Here is a 21448-nt window from a genome sequence, read left to right as displayed (position 1 = left end):
CACTGTAGGGAATCTAATCTAAACAGTGGCACCACGTTTGCCAACCTCCAGTCTTCGGGCACCTCACCTTTGACTATTGATGACACAAATATCTCAGTAAGAGGCCTAGCAATCATTTCCCTAGCTTCCCACAGAGGTCTAGGATACACCTGAGCAGGTCCTGAGGATTTATCCACTTTTATGCATTTCAAGACATCCAGCACTTCCTCCTCTGTAATATGGACAATTTTCAAGATGTCACCATCTATTTCCCTACATTCTGTATCTCCCATGTCCTTTTCCACAGTAAATACTGATCGTTTAGTATCTCTCCCATTTTCTGTGGCTCCACACAAGCGTCACCTTGCTGATCTTTGAGGGGCCCTATTCTCTCCCTAGTCACCCTTTTGTCCTTAATATATTTGTAAAAACCCTTTGGATTCTCCTTAACTCTATTTGCCAAAGCTATTTCATGTCCCCTTTTCCCCTTTTTGCTCTCCTGATTTCTCTCTTAAGTATACTCACTACTGCCTTTATACTCTTCTAAGGATTCACTCGATCTATCCTGTCTATACCTGACATATGCTTCCTTCTTCTTAACCAAACCCTCAATTTCTTTAGTCATCCAGCATTCTCTATACCTACCAGCCTTCCTTTTCACCCTGACAGGAATATACTTTCTCTGGACTCTCGTTATCTCATTTCTGTAGGATTCCCATTTTCCCACCGTCCCTTTACTTGCGAACATCTGCCCCCCATCAGCTTTTGAAAGTTCTTGCCTAAGACTGTCAAAATTGGCCCTCCTCCAATTTAGAACTTCAACTTTTAGTTCTGGTCTATCCTTTTCCATCACTATTTTAAAACTAATAGAATTATGCTCATTGGCTCCAAAGTGCTCCCCCACTGACACCTCCGTCACCTGCCCTGCCTTATTTCCCAAGAGTAGGTCAGGTTTTGCACCTTCTCTAGTTCTTACATTGACACACTGAATCAGAAAATTTTCTTGTACATACTTAACAAATTCCTCACCATCTAAACCCTTAAGACTATAGCCGTCCCAGTCTATGTTTGGAAAGTTAAAATCCCCTACCATAACTGCCATAACTGAGATCTCCTTACAAATTTGTTTCTCAATTTCCCTCTGACTATTAGGGAATCTGTAATACAAACCCAATAAGGTGATCATCCCTTTCTTATTTCTCAGTTCCACCCAAATAACTTCTGAGGATGTATTTCCGGGAATGTCCTCCCTCAGTACAGCTGTGATGCTAAGCCTTATCAAAAATGCCACTCCCCCTCCTCTCTTGTCTCTCTTTCTGTCCTTCCTGTAGCATTTGTATCCTGGAACATTAAGCTGCCAGTCCTGTCCATCCCTGAGCCATGTTTCTGTAATTGCTATGATATCCCAGTCCCATGTTCCTAACCATGCCCTGAGTTCATCTGCCTTCCCTGTTAGGCCTCTTGCATTGAAATAAATGCAGTTTAATTTATCAGTCCTACCTTGTTCTCTGCTTTGTCCCTGCCTGCCGTGACTGTTTGACTTGCCTTTGTTCTCAACTGTACCAGCCTCAGACTAAAATCTTTCCTCACTATCTCCTTGGTCCCCCCCTCCTCCCACCTTATGAGTTTAAATCCTCTCGAGCAGCTCTAGCAAATGTCCCTGCCAGTATATTAGTGCCCTCCAATTTAGGTGCAATCCGTCCTTCTTGTACAGGTCATTTCTACTCTAAAAGAGATTCCAATGATCCAAAAATGTGAATCCTTCTCCCATACACCAGCTCCTCAGCCATGCATTCATCTGCTCCATTCTCCTATTCCTGCCCTCACTAGCTCGTAGCACCAGAAGTAATCCAGATATTACTACTCTTGAGGATCTCCTTTTTAAATTGCTACTGAATTCTCTGTAGTCTCCCTTCAGAATCTCAACGTTTTCCCTTCCTATGTCGTTAGTTTAAATACGTACAATGACCTCCTGGTGGTCCCTCTCCCCCTTGAGTATATTCTGCACCCTCTCTGAGACATCATTGGCACGAGGGAAGCAACACACCATTCTGATTTTTCACTGCTGGCCACGGAAATGTCTGTCTGTACCTCAAACTAGAGAGTCCCCTAATACAGTCGATCGCTTGGAACCCGACGTACCTCTCGTCACATTAGAGCCTGTCTCAACACCAGAAGCTTGGCTGTTCGTGCTACGCACCCCTGAGTATTAATCACCCCCTACATTTTCCAAAACAGCATACTTGTTTGAAATGGGGATAGCCACAGAAGACTCCTGCACTATCTTCCCATCTCTCTTACCTTTCCTGGAGTTAACTCATCTATGCAACTGTGTCTGAGACTTTCCTCCCTTCCTATAACTGCCATCTATCACATCCCCTTGCTCTTGTAAATTCCTCATTGCCTCTAACTGCCTCTCCAACCGATCCATTCGATCTGATAGGATTCGCAACCAACTGCATTTATTGCAGATATAATCCTCAGTAACACGTAAACTCTCCCTAAACTCCCACTGCCGCATTTCACTCTACTGAGGGCCATTTTTGCTTCTTTCAATCAACAGACCCAGAAAATTGCACTGTCTTATTCCTCTCGAAAACACTTTTCCTGGTTAAATTAATATTTATGGCTTATATTTTAAGTTTAATCAAGAGACATAGCTCAATGAAGCATATAATAGAGAAAGAACCCACCCTACTCACTACTGTAGACTTATTTTAAGGCCGCGCTTAAAATCCGCTTATCTGCTTCTATGCTGTGATCTTTCCCATATAGGTTCCTCCAAGATCAGTTGTGAATTTCACTGTTTTTTAATTTTCCCAAATGCACTCCGATGTAAAGCAATACATGAATTCAACAGCAAAGGCAGTAACTGCTAACTCTGTCAGTCAGCAATGTAGGTTTCTTTCCCTCTCTCTCTCTCTCTCTCTCTCTCTCTCCTGCACTGGACCTTACCGGGTGCTTCCTTTGTCTGTTCTTCTCCCGTTTAAAACTGCTGTTGTTTTGACTTTTTTTCTCCAAAGTTCCAAAACAATGCAACAGCATATAAAACAGTAATTGCTGCTCCTAGAATTCGAGGTAATCACCTCCTACACCTAAAACACCTCAAAAAATGAGCAGCTGTAACAGCTAGAAATTTTTCCTGTCCTCCATCGATTATCCAGAATCGACATCTGTATGAGTATTTCACATTTGTTTGAGCTTTGTATTATGGCTTGAATGTTCCAATGTAATCCACCTATTGTATAAACTATGTGCAGACCCTCACAAATACAATTTAATTTCTAGGCACTGGAAAACATTAATGGCAAGGACAGACACACAGTTTGAGATGCGAACTGAAACATTTACATTAGCAAATATGTTCGCTATGCAACTTCACAAATACAGTGATGTTATAGGTGATATTGTTACCGCAGCCATCAAAGAACTTGGTATTGAGAAGGTGAGCTCTAATTTGAAAACTAATGCTTAAAACCCACCTTTGATGATATGAGCTGTATTCCCTGATCCCATTTCCCCACTCTTACACATTCTACAATCCTTTCTTCCTGATGCCCTTCCCTTGGCTGGATTGTCTTTCGGGGTCTCGCCTGCTGGCTGATGAGCCAGTGAAAAACCCATGTTGCCTCCTTTGAGAAGGTCTGCTTGTGTGTCAATCTTGTAATTAAATAGCTTTCTCAGGCTGAAAGACATTAGAGGTGGGAATCCTGCTGGTCTTTTGAACAGCCCTGCCAATGGGAGGCTTTGCTTGTGGCTAGAGCAGCAACTATGGGGTCCATGTTGGGGAGTCACCTAGGTCACAAGTAGGTAAGGACAGGAGAAGCTTTGTAAGGTGAGGGCCTTTGACAGAGGTGGGTTAGGAGTATAAACAGCAATGCAAGGATTTGTCTCTGAGTGGGCCCTCTTCTTTCTGATAAGGCGCTAAATGTGTTTGAATGAAGGGGAACCCCCAAACATGCCCCACCCCCACCATGTGAGACCCCAGATTGTCCGTGCAATTTATTTGTTGTACACTTGACACATATTGATATATCCAACATGTCCAACATGGCATTAATCCCAGCAGACACAGTTTAAGGCCCATCAGCTGTCATTGATTGGCCACTTTAGAATCTTAATTGGTGGCAGAGCGGGAATTGACCATGGGCTTTCCCAATCCTGCCTGAATTCAAATTGCAGGGTGGGAGGAATATGGTGAAGTTCAGGCATGCCACCATCCTGCTTAATTAAATACTGTCCCATCTCTAAACACAACCAAAGGGGGTCCAACATTCTACCCTAGCAATCTCTCAGCATGATCCATTTCCCTTTGATAATATTAAATTTTATACAAAGTGATTTATTTTTCAAATAAAGGTTTAAAATGTTGCATGATGCTGACAAGTACTGACAAGTTAATCAATAAACCTCATATACGCAGACTAAATCCCATATGCCACTAGTTCAAAATCCAAAATATATAATTAATGGTATTAACACATGTAAATCACAGCTTATGTCACAATTTACACCTTTCAGTATTGAAGTGTAAAACCTGAAGAAAGGTATGCTAACTGGGTGATAAAAAGTTTTGAAGAAGGTTATATTGAAAACAAGACTTTATAACTGCTGAGTGTGCCCATTCTGTTTGTAAACAGGGTGTCAAGGAGGTTGTGGATACCTGGGAAACAATGAAATTCACTGTGCAAAAATACTACAAAGGAACTCAAGATCGAGGCTACATTCTGGGATCGGTGGATGATATACTTCAAATTCTTGATGACAATGCCATGAATCTGCAGAGCATGGCTGGAAGCAGATTTGTGGGTCCTTTTCTGAAAACAGTGCAGGAGTGGGAGAGAAATCTGTCCTTAATTGGTGAAGTGATTGCGGTAAGGAACCTAGAGATGAGTCTGAGTGGAAAAAACTGCAAAGGTTAGGTCAAACCTTGTAACATGCAACAGTTTCCAAAATCAGATATCTGATTAATAAATTATTATACATTGCACAAGGCTTTTGAAAAAATGTGAGTGTCTATTTAGCTTCAGTTACATTTATTGTTTGAGGTTGATTTTAGATCAGTGAGTTTCCAGCTCTGGAATTGTAATCTACCTTTCCATTTTACAGAATCAGAAAGCTGATATTTCCACCATTTTCTGTTTTTATTTGAGATAGTGAAATTGTGTTTATGTGAAGATAGGATAAGAGGAAGTAATGTATGTCCTCAAGTCTGTTCCACCAGTTAGTGAGATCAACCTGATCTGTGATTTAAATTCACAGACTTTCCTTTTCCCATATCTCTATTTTTTCTTTTATTCATTTAGCGAAATTGGACTTTACTGGCTAGGCCAGCACTTATTCCTGATGAAAGGCTTTTGCCCGAAATGTCGATTTTCCTGCTCCTTGGATGCTGCCTGACCTGCTGTGCTTTTCCAGCATCACTCTAATCTAGACTCTGATTTCCAGCATCTGCAGTCCTCACTTTTGCCCAGCACTTATTGCCTGTCCCTACTGCCCTTGAGAAGGTGAACAAAATCTATCAGTCTCAGGCATAAAATGAGAAATTGATCTAACATCAATTGCCAAGAGTTAAGTGAGTTCCAAACTTGAATCATCTGTTTATGTGTAGAATTCTTTCCTAATTACACTTCTGACAAGACTGCTTTTAAATTTTAGACCACATTCCCTAATCTTAGACTCAACTAGTGAAAATAATTTCTCACTTTCTACCCAATCGGACACCCTTAATATTTTATAAAGTTCAATGAAATTAACCTTTCTTGGGCTAATTTCCCATTTTTACTAATCATAAACTATAAATTTGACAGTTGTAGAATATTTGGTACATGAATATCAATAAAAGAAGCATTTTCTCGCTGTTGTGATGGAATGTGAAACATGGGAATCTCTATTTCAACAGTGAGCAAATATGTGAAGGCCTAATGGGGGAAATTGCACTACATGGTGTGTGGTAGTAGTTGATAATTCAGTGCACTTGCTGCAATTTAAATTACCGTTATGAAAGGTTGACACTGATAACCTAGATCATACCATAGTTAAAGATGAGTGAAGTTTTCTCAAAAGATTGGTTTAAAGATCTAATGTTCACTTTTCTCTCTGGAATTTTAATAAAAGGATATTATGGGGTAAGAGAAGAAACTATTCAGGCTGCTGGTTATAGTTAAACTAATAGATATAGGTGTCCTACATCATTGCAGTATCCTTTCCTTTACTGGAATGAACTTAACTTGTGACTTAGAATCATGGTATATCATTAAATAATACAGCTCTAATAATACCAAATATTATTGAAGGAGTGATATTTTTGCAAGGTCTGTAACTGTTTCCAGCAGAGAGTAACTGATAATTATCCTCCGTAGGTTTGGTTGGTGGTGCAAAGAAAATGGATGTATCTGGAGAGCATCTTCATTGGGGGTGACATCCGATCACAACTGCCAGAGGAAGCAAAAAAATTTGATAACATTGATAGAATATTCAAAAAGGTAGTTACTTAAAATTTTTTGGATGCTAAGATGAATAAATGATTTTTACGTATTTGAAAATTGCAGTTTTGAGGCTCAGCTCCTTTTAGATTTATCCAGTAGCAGCTACACTGGCAGCCAATAATGAGCTTCCAGCTGTTCCAGAAACTGAGTAAGTCCAATCTCTTCCTGCTTCTATCCATGACTCTTAGGACACCCTCTGACTTTTGTATCTTCAGCCTCAAAGTAAGCATAAAAATAGCACAGCGTGCTGACTTTGTGCCTTCTGTGCTCAATGTAGAGATCAACAATTTTAACCATAACCACTGCTCCAGGTTTTTTGGACAGTGGGTGTTGGAATGATTCTGCTATGACCACTCACCCCTCCTCTAGACCATGTTTGTTTCTTTCCAAGCTACATTACTGTCCCCTTCTGTCTGTCAATTGCACCAACATCCCTTTTGTCATTTGCTTTTTTATTCATTTGTGGGACTTGGGCATCGCTGGCTGGACAGCATTGATAGCCTATCTGTATTTGCCTTTGAGAAGGTGGTGGTGAGCTGCCTTCTTGAATCGATGCAGTTCCAGCGATTGTTAAGCCATTTCAGAGGGCAGTTAAGAATAAACCACATTGCTGTGGCTCTGGAGTTATACATAGGCCAGACTAGGTAAGGATGGCAGATTTCCTTCCCTAAGGGACATTAATGAACCAGATGAGTTTTTCCGACAATTGACAATGGTTTCATGGTCATCAGTCAACTCTTAATTCCTAATTTTTTTTATTGAATTCAAATTCCACCATTTGCTGAAGCAGGATTCGAACCCAGGTCCCCAGAACATTATTTTGCCTTTCTGGATTAGTAGTCGAGCAATAATACCACTATCCAACAGTCTCCACATCCAATGCATCATCCTTAAACACTTCCACCAACTCCAACCAGACCCCACCACCAAGAACATGTTCCCCTTCCCACCCCTCTTTGCCTTCTGCAAGGACCTTGGTTTGCACGACTCTCCCCAAGAACACCCCTGAACACCCAGGTACCTTCCCCTGCAATCGGAAAAGGTGCAAAACCTGCCAGTACACCACCCCCATCACCTAAGTCCCAAACAGTCCATCCACGTGAGACAGAGGTAAACCTGCCTCTATTCCAACCTAGTGTATTGCATCAGGTGCTCCTCATGTGGTCTTCTCTATATCAGAGAGACCAAACATAAACTTAGAGAACAGTTCGCTGAGCATCTCAGCCGGGTCCGCAAGAGCCAATCAAATCTCCCAGTCACTGCCCATTTTAATTCCCCTTCACACTCCTTTTCCGACATGACCATCCTTGGTTTTCTCCGTTGTCACAACAAATCAAACCACAAATTGGAGGAACAACACCTCATCTTCTGCCTGTGTAGCCTACAGCCTGGAGGACTCAACATTGAGTTCTCCAATTTCAAATAATCTCCCTTCCCATCACTGATTCCTTTCCCAGCCTCTCCCGCTCCCTGTCCACTCCTCCCTGGCACTTACCGGATTCATTCCTCCCATTGACCAATCAGGTTGTACCCTCGACCTGTCTTCACCTATCGCCATTTCACCACCGTGTCCCTGCCATCCTCTTTATCCATAGGTCCCCCTACACCCACCCCCAGTTCTGAAGAGGGTTTAAGGGTTACACCCAAAATGTTGACTTTTCCACTTCCTGATGGTGCTTGGCTTGCTGTGTTCCTCCAGCCTCCTGGCTGCAGTTTTTTTGTCTCATCCCTGGAATCTCTGGCAGGTTCAGCACTTTTGGAGATTGGTGGGCAGATTTCGGATTTCCAGGGTTGTGTGACATCATTGTTGCAGTAAAAATTATTCTATTCAGAAATGTTTTCAGAATTGTTTGAATGCAAGCAATCAATTTGTTACACAAACTTGATGGGCTAATTTGCTTACTTCTGATCTGACCACTTATGGTTTTGTGGTTTTACTATAGTTGAAAAATGTATTAATTTGCTACTGTTCCCACTCAATTTCTTTGAATGCTGTTAGATCATGTCTGAAACTGTGATGGAGCCAGGAATAAACAAATGTTGCCAGGCTTCTAATCGTCTCACAAATCTCAAGAACCTGAGTGAAGGTTTAGAGAAATGCCAGAAGAGCCTGAATGACTATCTGGATTCCAAGCGGAATGCTTTCCCAAGGTTTTTCTTCATTTCTGATGATGAATTACTGAGTATACTGGGGAGCAGTGATCCTGAGGCTGTCCAGGAACACATGATCAAGGTAATTTTGTCTAATTATTTCTTTTCCTAAATTTTCTTCTCATGGGTTATTAATCAGCAGAGTTTATCCCTGAGATGGAACGCTTGTGACAGTGACTTACCCGTGACTGTTATAAATAATAGAAAAGAGAAGACTGAGGGGAAACCTGGAAAAGATCTTTCTCATTATAGAAGAAATGGATAAGTTGGATGCAGAAATGTTTCCATTGACAAGCAAAACTGGACTTAGGGAACCTGTATATAAGGTAGTCACTATTAAATTCAACCAGAGGAAGTGAGGACTGCAGATGCTGGACAGTCAGAGTCGAAAAGCACAGCAGGTCAGGCAGCATCTGAGGGGCAGGAAAGTCGACATTTCAGGCATAAGACCTTCATCAGGAATGTGGAGGGGGAAGGCAGCAGAGAGATAAATAGAGGGGTGTGGGTGGGGCTGGAGGGACGGTGGGTGGGAAGGTGATAGGTGGATGCACATTGAGTGTAATTGTGATAGTTGATGGGGAGGGTGGAGCGGATAGGTGGGAAGGTAGATGGACAGATAGGTTAGGTCAAGAAGGCGGTGCTGAGCTGGAGGGTTGGATCTGGGAAGTGGGAGGAGGAGAGGTTTAGAAACTAGTGAACTCGATGTTGATGCCATGTGGTTGAAGGGTCCTGAGGTGGAAAATGAGGCGTTCTTCCTCCAGTTGGTGGGTGGCTTTGATTTGGCAGCGGAGGAGGCCCAGGACTTATATGTCCTTGGGGGAGTGGGAGGGGGAGTTGAAGTGGTCAGCCACAGAGCAGTGAGGTTGTGTGGTACATGTGTCCCAGAGATGTTCCCTGAAATGCTCCATGAGTTGGCATTCTGTCTCCCTGATGTAGAGGAGACCTATCAAGAGCAACACATGCAGTAGATGAGATGGGTGGATGTGCAGGAAAATCTCCACTGGATTTGAAATGATCCTTTAGGGCCTTGGACAGAGGTAAGGGGGAGGTGTGGGCACAGGTTTTATACCTTGTGTGGTGGCAAGGGAAGGTGGAGGGTGGTTTGGTTGGGTGTGTGGATCTAATAAGGGAGCCATGAAGGGAATGGTCTCTGCGGAACGCAGGTATGGATGGGGGTAGAAATATACCTTTGGTGATGGGGTCTGACTGTAGGTGGCAAAAGTGGCGAAGGATAGTACACTGTATCTGGAGATTCATGGAGTGGAGGGTGAGGACCAGGGCGTTTCTATCTTGGAGAGTGGTGAGAAGAGAAACGTTAACCCTTGTGAAATAATTGGCAAGTTCTGTAACTATTTGATAACTTATTAAAGTCAGGTTCTGTGAGATGATTACCTGTTTGATGTTTCAGATGTTTGATAACATTGCATCATTGAGGTTCCAAGTGGGTAATGAGAATGAGACATTGGCAGCAGCAATGATATCTGCTGAAGGGGAGGTAATGGAATTCAGGCAGGCTACACCCGCTGAGGGGCGCGTTGAAGATTGGATGACTGCAGTCCTGGCTGAAATGAGAAAAACAAACCGGCTAATTACAAAAGAGGCAATCTTTCGATACTGTGAGACCATGAGCAGGTAAGCATTGTCCAAGACTGCCTTTTAATGTAACTTGTAGTTGTTTAACTGTAGAGAAACACAATGTTTAAGGTTAAGTTGGACTTTAATAATAGTTTTGGTTTGGGAATTGAATTACTGGATGTGTGAACACTCTGAGCTTTGATTCTTAGCCAATTACGTTCTTGTTGTGGGATCAGCTTGAGTTCCATTTTAGGTCATGTTGTGATGATAACAGGAAGAAAGGATATAGTGGTATTAGAGGCAGTTCAAAAGAGATTCATTAGACTGATTCCTAGGATGAGCCATGAAGTGTCTGATACCCCAGGTGGGGCTTGAACCCACAATCCCTGACTTAGAAGGCCAGTGCCACCATTAGGACACTGGGGCTGCTGGGCTTTGGCCCGAAACGTTGATTTTCCGGCTCCTCGGATGCTGCCTGACCTGCTGTGCTTTTCCAGCACCACTCTAATCTAGACTCTGATCTCCAGCATCTGCAGTCCTCACTTTTTCCTGATTCCTAGGTTGAATGAGTTGACTAATCAAGAGTGGCTAAACAGGTGCAGTATTTATTCATTAGAATTTGGAAGAATAAGGGATGATCTTGTGCAAGTAAAAGATTCTGAGGGAGCTTGACAGGGTAGACGTTAAGCAGATGCTTTCACTAGTAGGGGAATCTTGGTCGAGGGGACATTGCTGCAGAATGAAGGGACTCTCATTTAAAGCTGGGATGTGAAGGAATTCCCTCTGCTAGAAAGTAATGAATGTCTGGAATCCTTTACACCAGAGATTTGCAGAGGCAAGAATACCAGAGGAGGTGGATAGAGTTTTGATGTACTGGGGAGTTGAGGGCTATGCGGCGCTATTACGAAAGAGGAGCTGAGGCCTGGGGCAGATTAGCCATGATCCTGTTGAATGGTGGGGCAGGCATGAGTGGCCAAGTGGCCTACTCTTGTTCCTATTTCTTATGTTCTCATATAAACTTTGCTATTGTTTTTATATTTTGAGTTTTAGTTTATATCAAGCAGTAATAAGAACAATTTATGTCAAATTCAGGGTAGAATTTGCCCTTTCTGCACAATATATCTAAGCCCCAACTTTTTAAACTAATTACCAAATTGCATTAGGTTTCCCAAAACACCAGGAAGCTCACAGAGAAATTAAAATATGGATCTAATACTTGTTATAAATTTAGATTTTCTTTAGTTACCTTTTCACCTTCAGTGATGCACAAGTGCGTAACCTCCTTTTGCTCTGAAATGGATGCTTGTGACTTCTTCAGGGGTGCTTTCTCAAATCCTTGGAAACAGAAGAGCAAATAATTAGACATCTGAGTTATGAATTAGAACATAGAACAATACAGCGCAGAACAGGCGCATTGGCCCTCGATGTTGCGCCGACCTGTGAACTATTCTCAGCTCGTCCCCCTACACTATCCCAAAATCATCCATGTGCTTATCTAAGAATTGTTTAAATCTCCCTAATGTGGCTGAGTTGACTACATTAGCAGGTAGTACATTCCACGCCCTTACCACTCTGCGTAAAGAGCCTGCCTCTGACATCTGTCTTAAATCTATCACCCCTCAATTTGTAGTTATGCCCTCTTGTACAAGCTGACGCCATCATCCTAGGAAAAAGTCTTTCTCTGTCTACCCTATCCAGTCCTCTGATCATCTTGTATGTCTCTATCAAATCACCCCTTAGCCTTCTTCTTTCCAATGAGAACAGACCCAAGTTTCTCAGCCTTTCCTCATAAGACCTTCCCTCCAGACCAGGCAACATCCTGGTAAATCTCCTCTGCACCTTTTCCAATGCTTCCACATCCTTCCTGTAATGGGGGTCCAGAACTGTACACAATATTCCAAGTGTGGCCGCACCAGCGTTTTGTATAGTTGCAGCATGATATTACGGTTCCGGAACTCAATCCCTCTACCAATGAAACCTAACACACTGTATGCCTTCTTAACAGCACTATCCACTTGGGTGGCAACTTTCAGGGATCTATGTACATGGACTCCAAGATCCCTCTGCACATCCACACTACCAAGAATATTTCCATTGACCCAGTACTCTGCCTTCCTGTTATTCTTCCCAAAGTGCATCACCTCACATTTAGCTGCATTGAACACCATTTGCCACCTCTCAGCCCAATTCTGCAGTTTACCCAAGTCCCTCTGTAACCTGTAACATTCTTCCAAACTGCACCGACTACTCCACTGACTTAGTGTTGTCTGCAAATTTACTAATCCATCCACCTGTGCCTGCGTCCAAGTCGTTTATAAAAAAGACAAAGAGCAGTGGTCCCAAAACAGATCCTTGTGGCACACCACTAGTAACTGGACTCCAGGCTCAATGTTTTCCATCAACCACCACTCGCTGCCTTCTTCCAGAAAGCCAGTTTCTAATCCAAACTGCTAAATCACCCTCAATTCCATGCCTCTGCATTTTCTCCATCAACCTACCATGTGGAACCTTATCAAAGGCTTTACTGAAGTCCATTTATACCACGTCAACTGCCCTACCCTCATCTACATGCTTGGTCACCTTCTCAAAAAACTCAATGAGGTTTGAGAGATACGGCCTGTCCTTAACAAAACCATGTTGACTATCTGAAATCAAATTGTTGCTTGCTAGATGTTTATAAATCTTATCTCTTATAATCCTTTCCATAATCTTTCCTACAACAGAAGTAAGGCTCACTGGTCTATAATTACCTGGGTCATCTCTACTGCCCTTCTTGAACAAGGGCACAACATTTGCAATCCTCCAGTCCTCTGGTACCAAACCTGTAGACAATGATGACTCAAATATCAAAGCCAAAGTCTTTGCTATCTCCTCCCTAGCTTCCCAGAGAATCCTCGGAAAAATCCCATCTGGCCCAGGGGACTTGTCTACTTTCACTCCTTCTAGAATTGATAACACCTGTTCGTAACTAACCTTGATCCTTTCTAGTCTAATATCTCGTATCTCATTCTTTCCTAGCTGATCTGTAACTCTCCATTGCCTCATTTGTACCATCTTGCCTCATCATCACATAAGCCTCCTTCTTCTTAAGAAGAGATGCAATTTCTGTAGTAAACCACGGTTCCCTTACCTTATCACTTCCTTCCTGCCTGACAGGGACATACCTATCAAGGACATGCAATATTTGTTACTTAAACCAGCTCCACATTTTGATTGTCTGCATCCGCTGCATTTTGCTACCCCATTCTATGCATCCTAATTCTTGCCTAATCGCATTATAATTGCCCTTGCCCTATCGATAACTCTTGACCTGTGGCATGTACCTATCCCTTTTCATCGCTAAACTAAACGTAACTGAATTATGGTCACGCTCTCCAAAGTACTCACCTACAACTAAATCAAACACCAGGCCTAGTTCATTACCAAGCACCAGATCCAGTGTGGCCTCCCCTCTTGTGAACCCTTCAACATATTGTGTCAGGAAACCCTCCTGTACACATTGGGCAAAGACTGATCCATCCGACATACCAGAGCTATAACCTTTCCAGTCAATGCTGGGGAAGTTAAATTCCTCCATAATGACCACCCTGTTCCTTTCACTCCGACTCAGAATAATTTTGCTAATTCTCTCTTCCACCTCCCTGGAACTCTGCGGAGGCCTATAAAAAACTCCAAGCAGTATGACCTCTCCTCTCCTGTTTCTAACCTCAGCCCACACTACCTCAGTAGATGGGCCCTCATCAAAAATTCTCGCAGTCACCATTATACTATCTTTGACTAACAAGGCCAAGCCTCCCCCTCTTTTACCGCCTTGCCTGTTTTTAATGAAAGATCTAAACCCTGGAACCTGCAACACCCATTCCTCACCCTGCTCTATCCATGTCTCTGAAATGGCCACAACATCGAAGTCCCAGGTAACTATCCATGCTGCAAGCTCATCTACCTTATTTTGGATACTTCTGGTGTTGAAGTAAACACACTTCAAACCAGTTTGCTTTCTGCCAACACAGATGTTTGATTGGTGTTTGATAGGCCTGGTGTTTGATTTAGTTGTGGCAGTGGGCGGCACGGTGGCACAGTGGTTAGCACTGCTGCCTCACAGCGCCAGAGACCCGGGTTCAATTCCCGACTCAGGCGACTGACTGTGTGGAGTTTGCACGTTCTCCCCGTGTCTGCGTGGGTTTCCTCCGGGTGCTCCGGTTTCCTCCCACAGTCCAAAGATGTGCAGGTCAGGTGAATTGGCCAGGCTAAATTGCCCATAGTGTTAGGTAAAAGGGATTAATGTAGGGGAATGGGTTGGTTGCGCTTCGGCGGGTCGGTGTGGACTTGTTGGGCCGAAGGGCCTGTTTCCGCACTGTAAGTAATCTAATCTAATCTAATCTACATTCCTGTGACCCTGAAATCCTGTCCCTGTCCTTCCTACTCTCATCCTCCTGTGCACTGCAAATACGCTCCGGTTCCCATCCCCCTGCTGAGCTAGTTTAAACCCACCCGAATAGCACCAGCAAATTTCCCACCCAGGATATTAGTACCCCTCTGGTTTAAGTGAAGACCGTCCTGTTTGTACAAGTCCCACCTTCCCCAGAATGAGCCCCAATTATCCAAGGACCTGAAACCCTCCCTCCTGCACCATCCTTGCAGCTATGTGTTCAGCTGATAACTCTCCCTATTCCTTGCCTTGCTATCACGTGGCATGGGAAACAAGCCAGAGGTAACAACTCTGTTTGTTCTAACTCTCAGCTTCCCCCAGCTCCCTGAAATCCTGCCTTACATCCGTATTCCTCTTTCTACCTATTTCGTTGGTACCTACATGGACAACGACTTGAGGCTGGTCACCCTTTTCCTTCAAGAACCCAAAGATGCGATCCGAGACATCATGGACTCTGGCACCTGCGAGGCAACACACCAACCGCGAGTCTCGTTCATTCCCAACAAACCTTCTCTCTGAGCCTCTAACTATTGAGTCCCCAATGACTAACACTCTCCTCCTTTCTCTCCTTCCCTTCTGTGCAACAGGGGCAGCCTCTGTGCCAGAGACCTGGACCCCACTGCATACCCCTGGTAAGTCGTCCCCCTCAACAGTATCCAAAATGGCATACATATTTTTCAGGGGAACGACCACAGGGGATCCCTCCACTGACTGTTTTTTTCCTGTTTTGAACAGTCACACAGCTTTCTTCTTGCCTAGAAGTAACTACTTCCCTGTAACTCCTATCTATCACAGCCTCTGCCTCCTGAATGATCTGAAGTTCAACCAGCTCCAGTTCCAGTTTCCTAAGACGGTCTTGGAGGAGTGAGAGTTGGGTGCACTTCCTGCAGATGTACTTGGATGGGACACTAATGGTGTCCCTGACCTCAAACATCATGCAGGTGGAACATTGCTCTCCCTGCACTGCCATCTCTGCTCGTCCCCTAGTCACAAAGTAAAAAAGCGACGCTTACCTGATATGTCCCTGGTCTTTAAGGTTAGAGGAGGTGGTTGGTTGGGAGGCCCTACAATGGTAGGGTCTTGGGTTGAGACAACACTGACTTATATAGCAGGACGGAAATAAAAATAAGAAGCTACTCCTTTCCCAGAAACCTCTGCTCTCTGATTTCAAATTTAAAAGCTCCAATCAGTGAGTCACCACTCCCGGCAGGCCCCTGGTGCTGCTACCGCTGAAAAACAGAAATGGAGGACTCCCATGCTCGTGGTAAATTTTTAAAGGTTCAAATCAGTGACTCACTGCTCCCGGCAGGCCCCTGGTGCAAGCTCCCACCCTGCTGCCACTGAAGAACAGAAATCTAATTAATAAGCTTTATTTCACAGTACAGTGAACACCATAACAGCAATTATGCTTGCTTTAAGTCAAACAGTACAAACTGGCCACACAGAGTAATACAAGACTCCAGTCTTCTTACAGCCCTTGTCAGCTAAAGGCTTTAGTTAAGAATTCCATAAGGCCATCAAACTATGGACAGCAGCAGTTTGGCAACTAATATATCACTTGGCTTGATTCTTTATTTCTATTTTCGACTCCTGTCCCTGCAGTTGAAATCTGAGAGTGCAGTTAGTTGACTGATTTTATTACATTTGGAGTAACTTATTAATCTCTGAACTGTGAGAATGACTGACTCCTTCAGTGAGTAATATACTTTTCCTTTGATCCTTCAGAAATGACTGGATGTTGGTTTTTGAGGGCATGGTCGTTCTTGCTGCTACCCAAGTATGGTGGACATGGGAGGTTGAAGATGTTTTCCAAAGGGTTAAGAAAGGAGATAAGCAAGCCATGAAAAATTATGCTAAGAAGATGCACCAGCAGATTGATGACTTGGTTACCCGCATCACAAAACCACTGAGCAGGAATGATCGTAAAAAATATAACACCGTTCTTATTATCGATGTTCATGCCAGAGACATTGTGGATACATTCGTCAGGGACAGGTAAAGTGGTCAATATTCACAGTCGGATAAATAGGTGTTTTTCTGGTTGGCAATCAGTGACTAGTGGTGTGCTTCAGGGATCACTGTTGGAACTACAATTCTTTACTATTTGCATAGATAATTTGGAGTTGGTTACCAAATATACTGCGTCAAGTTTGCAGATGACATTAAAATGAGTGGTAGAGCAAGAGTGCAGAGGACATTGAAAGTCTGCAGAGGGATAGAGATAGGTAAAGTGAGTGGACAAGGGTCTGGTGGATGGAATACAATGTTGGTAAACGTGAGGTCATCCATGTCGGTAGGAATAATAGCAAATTGGACTATTATTTAAATGGTGAAAAATTTCAGTGTGCTGCTGTACAGAGGGACCTTGGTGTCCTGTGCATGAATAATAAAATGTTGGTTTGCAGGTGCAGCAGTTAAAGAAGGCAAATGGAATATTGTTGTCCATTACTCAAGGAATGGAGTTTAAAAATAGAGAGATCATGCTGCAGCTGTATAGGGTGCTGGTGAGGCCACATCTAGAGTACTGTGTACAGTTTTAATCTTCTTACTTGAAAAAGGATGTACTGGCACTGGAGAAAGTGCAGAGGAAGTTCACTAGGTTGATTCTGAAGTTGGGAGAGTTAGCATATGAGAAGAATTGAGTAGACTGGCACTATACTCACTAAAATTTAGAAGAATGAGGGGAGATTTTAAGAAACATATAAAATTATGAAGGGAACAGGTAGGATAGAAGCATGGAGGTTGTTTCCATTGTTGGGTGAACTTAGAACTAGGGGGCATAGCCTCAAAATAAGGGAGAGCAGGTTTAGGATTGAGTTGAGGAGGAACTTCTTAACCCAAAGGGTTGTGAATTTGTGGAATTCCCTGCCCAGTGAAGCAGTTGAGGCTACCCCATTGAATGTTTTTAAGGCAAAGATAGATAGATTTTTGAGCAGTAAAAGGGTTATTGTGAGCCGGTGGGTAAGTGGATCTAAGTCCACGAAAAGATGAACCATGATCTCATTGAATGATGGAGCAGGTTTGCTGGGCCAGGTGGCCCACTTCTGCTTCTATTTCTTTATTGGAGTGAAACCGAAGAGTACATGGCTAGGTTTTAATTGTTCCCTTTGTGCTGGCAGAGCAAACTCTTCCTTTTCATTTTTCTTTAACTATATCTTTGCATACATGTTGGAACAAGGGCCATTTTGAACTTCAGCTGCTGATCAGTACATAGATCCTCTGCTAAAATGAAGTCAGACATTAAGTGGGAGTAGGATCAGGAGTTACTGCAAGACTCCAACTCCTTCTGAGCCCCATCATCGGAGCTCTATCTTTTCACTTAACCAATGAAAAACCATCAATTATTGAGGAACTCCATCCCTGTACTGGTCAGTGTCTTTAGGAGTGGAAGAAGAGATTGGAAAAATAAAATAATTATATCTTGAACTTGCAGCTATTCATTTTTCTTTGCTTGTTGGTTAATTTTATGCTCGAGATAGAGTCGCTATAGTCCCAGAGAAAGATGACAGATGATGAGTTTAACTTGAGGGCCACCACGCCTCAGGCAAGGGGTAAGGTTGAGAAGGCAGGACTTTCATCGTAGTCTCAGTTATTTGGTTATCAACACACCCCATTTGTGGTTGGTTAATTTGGTTGGCTGAATGGCTGATTTATGACGCTGAGTGAGTTTTTTGAAGATGTAACACAGCAGATTGATGAGGGCAGAGCAGTAGATGTGATCTATGTGGACTTCAATAAGGCGTTCAACAAGGTTCCCCATGGGACACTGATTAGCAAGGTTAGATCTCATGGAATACAGGGAGAACTAGCCATTTGGATACAGAACTGGCTGAAAGGTAGAAGACAGAGGGTGGTGGTGGAGGGTTGTTTTTCAGACTGGAGGCCTGTGACCAGTGGAGTGCCACAAGGATCCGTGCTGGGCCCTCTACTTTTTGTCATTTACATAAATGATCTGGATGCAAGCATAAGAGATACAGTTAGTAAGTTTGCAGATGTCAGCAAAATTGGTGTTATAGTGGACAGCAAAGAGGGTTACCTGAGATTACAACAGGATCTGGACCAGGTGGGCCAATGGGCTGAGAAGTGGCAGATGGAGTTTAATTCAGAAAACTGCGAGGTGCTGCATTTTGGGAAAGCAAATCTTAACAGGACTTATACACTTAATGGTAAGGTCCTAGAGAGTGTTGCTGAACAAAGAGAACTTGGAGTGCAGGTTCATAGCTCCTTGAAAGTGGAGTCGCAGGTAGATAGGATAGTGAAGAAGGCTTTTGGTATGCTTTCCTTTATTGGTCAAAGTATTGAATACAGGATTTGGGAGATCATGTTGTGGCTGTACAGGACATTGGTTAGGCCACTGTAGGAATATTCCATGCAATTCTGGTCTCCTTCCTATCCGAAAGATGTTGTGAAACTTGAAAGGGTTCAGAAAAGATTTGTAAGGATGTTGCCAGGGTTGGAGGATCTGAGCTACAAGGAGAGGCTGAACAGGCTGGGGCTGTTTTCCCTGGAACGTCGGAGGCTGAGGGGTGACCTTATAGAAGTTTACAAAATTATGAGGGGCATGGATAGGATAAATAGACAGTGTCTTTTCCCTGGGGTCGGGGAGTCCAGAACGAGAGTGCATAGGTTTAGGGTGAGAGGGGAAAGATATAAAAGAGACCTACGGGGCAACTTTTTCACACAGAGAGTGGTACGTGTATGGAATGAGCTGCCAGAGGATGTGGTGGAGGCTGGTACAATTGCAACATTTAAGAGGCATTTGGATGGGTATATGAATAGGAAGGGTTTGGAGGGATATGGGCCGGGTGCTGGCAGGTGGGACTAGATTGCGTTGGGATATCTGGTCGGCATGGACAAGTTGGACCGAAGGGTCTGTTTCCATGCTGTACATCTCTATGAGTGATGCCAATAGCTCTGGTTCAATTCCCATACCAGCTGAAGTTACCATTTTGTGTTTACGATAACCGTTAATGTGTACTTTTAATATTAATCAGCATAATGGATGCCCGAGAGTTTGAATGGGAGAGCCAACTTCGCTTCTACTGGGAGCGTGTGCCAGATGAGCTGAGGGTGCATCAGTGTACAGGATCCTTTGACTATGGATATGAATACATGGGTTTGAATGGTCGCCTGGTGATCACTCCTCTAACAGATCGTATATACCTGACACTGACACAGGTATCAAATCTAACAATGAAATAAATTAGACTCCGATACAAACGTATCAATGTCAAAATATTGTTCAGTGCCACTTGTTGATTTCAGTGTGATTTGTGTTACTTTTATTCAGGCATTGTCCATGTATCTAGGTGGGGCACCAGCAGGACCAGCTGGTACTGGCAAAACAGAGACAACTAAAGACTTGGCCAAGGCTCTTGGATTACTTTGTGTCGTGACAAATTGTGGAGAAGGCATGGATTTCAAAGTAAGGAATTGTAATAATCCGTTATGATATTTCAGACTTTATGTTTAACTTGCTGTATCTAATAGATTTCAAATGGGCGCTTGGGAAAGAGACCTTTGGCTTTATCAAGTGACTGTTTACTTTGCATCTTGCAAAATTATTGTCAAAAATTTTACTGTATTTGTTTTCCTCTCCAGTAACTTATCTGATTTTTCTCCCCCTTCATCATTAAGTTGAGAGAGCAGATTAGGTTTAGGCTGACAGCTTGTCACTAGTAGGGCCCTCAGTGTCCCCTGAAGTGAAATTTCTCTCCTTTTGGGGAATTAGCTTAATTCTTCCCCACAACACCACAATTGAAGTATATGGATGACATTGGCAGTGATCTCGCATCTTTTGTTCTGTGTTGAAGCCTTAGTGAATGCTGTATTGAGCCATCATTGATTAGTTCTATTATATTAACTGAACAGATGAGGGAGTGATCCAAGCTAAGAGTAGCCTTCTAGAAAAGGATCTGTTTCGATACTGTGGACAAGCAATGGGAAATGTTGAAGGGTTGGAAGAAACTGAACTTACATAAGTAGTATCTGTGCCAGAAACTGAATTTTTTCAGAATCACGAAATTCAAATGGATGATGCATTTGATACATCTATGAATAAACTTGACATCTAATAGAAGAAGCATATCATTTGGGAAGATTTCATATCACAGTTTATTAAATTGCTCAACTGAAATTGTCTATTAATGATTTTGGTGCCTAGAAAAATCTCTAAATTTGAAAATGCAGGCTTGGGCATGTGTTCTGCTCAGTGTATTTCTATTAAAAAACTCTTATCCAACAAGTTGAGAATATGGTGGTGGAAAAGCACAGCAGGTCAGGCAGCATCCAAGGAGCAGGAAAATCAATGTTTTGGGCAAAAGCCCTTCATCAGGAATCTCCATATCTGCAGTCCTCACTTTTGCCTCTTATCCAACAAGGCCAAGGCCTTTCTTATTTATTGCCACACTTATTTCTAGCAAAACTACATGAGCCATATGTGACTCCAGCGTGGTTGACTGCCCTCAGAACTGGCCCAGCTAACCCTTCAGTTGTAACTGAAAAAAGGGTCTGACCATTTTCTCATGGCAATCGTGGTGTGTCACCCAACCTGAGAATGAAGAATGATGAAAAAGTCATTCCATCTTTTCTTGTAGGCAATGGGAAAGATCCTCTCTGGATTGGCTCAGTGTGGTGCTTGGGGCTGCTTTGATGAATTTAATCGTATTGAGGCTGCAGTCTTGTCAGTTGTGTCTTCCCAAATCCAGACAATCCGCAATGCACTCATGTATCATCTGACCAGATTCCAGGTAAGAACAACAACTTACTGTTATTGCACATTTTAACTTTTCTAGAGTTTCCTCATGTCTGTGTGTATTAACTAATG

The 21448-nt window shown here is 43.0% G+C and overlaps 1 protein-coding gene across 2 annotated transcripts in view; it reads left to right on the top strand.

The window, feature by feature from the left end:
* The window catches only part of dnah10 (dynein axonemal heavy chain 10), a 380504-nt gene that overhangs the window by 122732 nt on the left and 236324 nt on the right, over positions 1-21448 (top strand). For both annotated transcript variants that reach the window (XM_087999811.1, XM_087999812.1), the window contains exons 26-34: positions 3268-3424; positions 4620-4853; positions 6342-6464; positions 8467-8700; positions 10027-10250; positions 16348-16617; positions 19617-19800; positions 19913-20047; positions 21219-21371. In XM_087999811.1, the coding sequence (XP_087855937.1) occupies positions 3268-3424; positions 4620-4853; positions 6342-6464; positions 8467-8700; positions 10027-10250; positions 16348-16617; positions 19617-19800; positions 19913-20047; positions 21219-21371 (1714 nt within the window). The remainder of the gene's footprint in view (positions 1-3267; positions 3425-4619; positions 4854-6341; positions 6465-8466; positions 8701-10026; positions 10251-16347; positions 16618-19616; positions 19801-19912; positions 20048-21218; positions 21372-21448) is intronic.

Source organism: Chiloscyllium plagiosum, unplaced genomic scaffold (assembly GCF_037043375.1).
Source record: "Chiloscyllium plagiosum isolate Xiang-an unplaced genomic scaffold, Cpla_swu_hap1 HiC_scaffold_24, whole genome shotgun sequence".
NCBI lineage: Eukaryota > Metazoa > Chordata > Chondrichthyes > Orectolobiformes > Hemiscylliidae > Chiloscyllium > Chiloscyllium plagiosum.
This window is presented reverse-complemented; position numbering and strand designations above follow the sequence as displayed.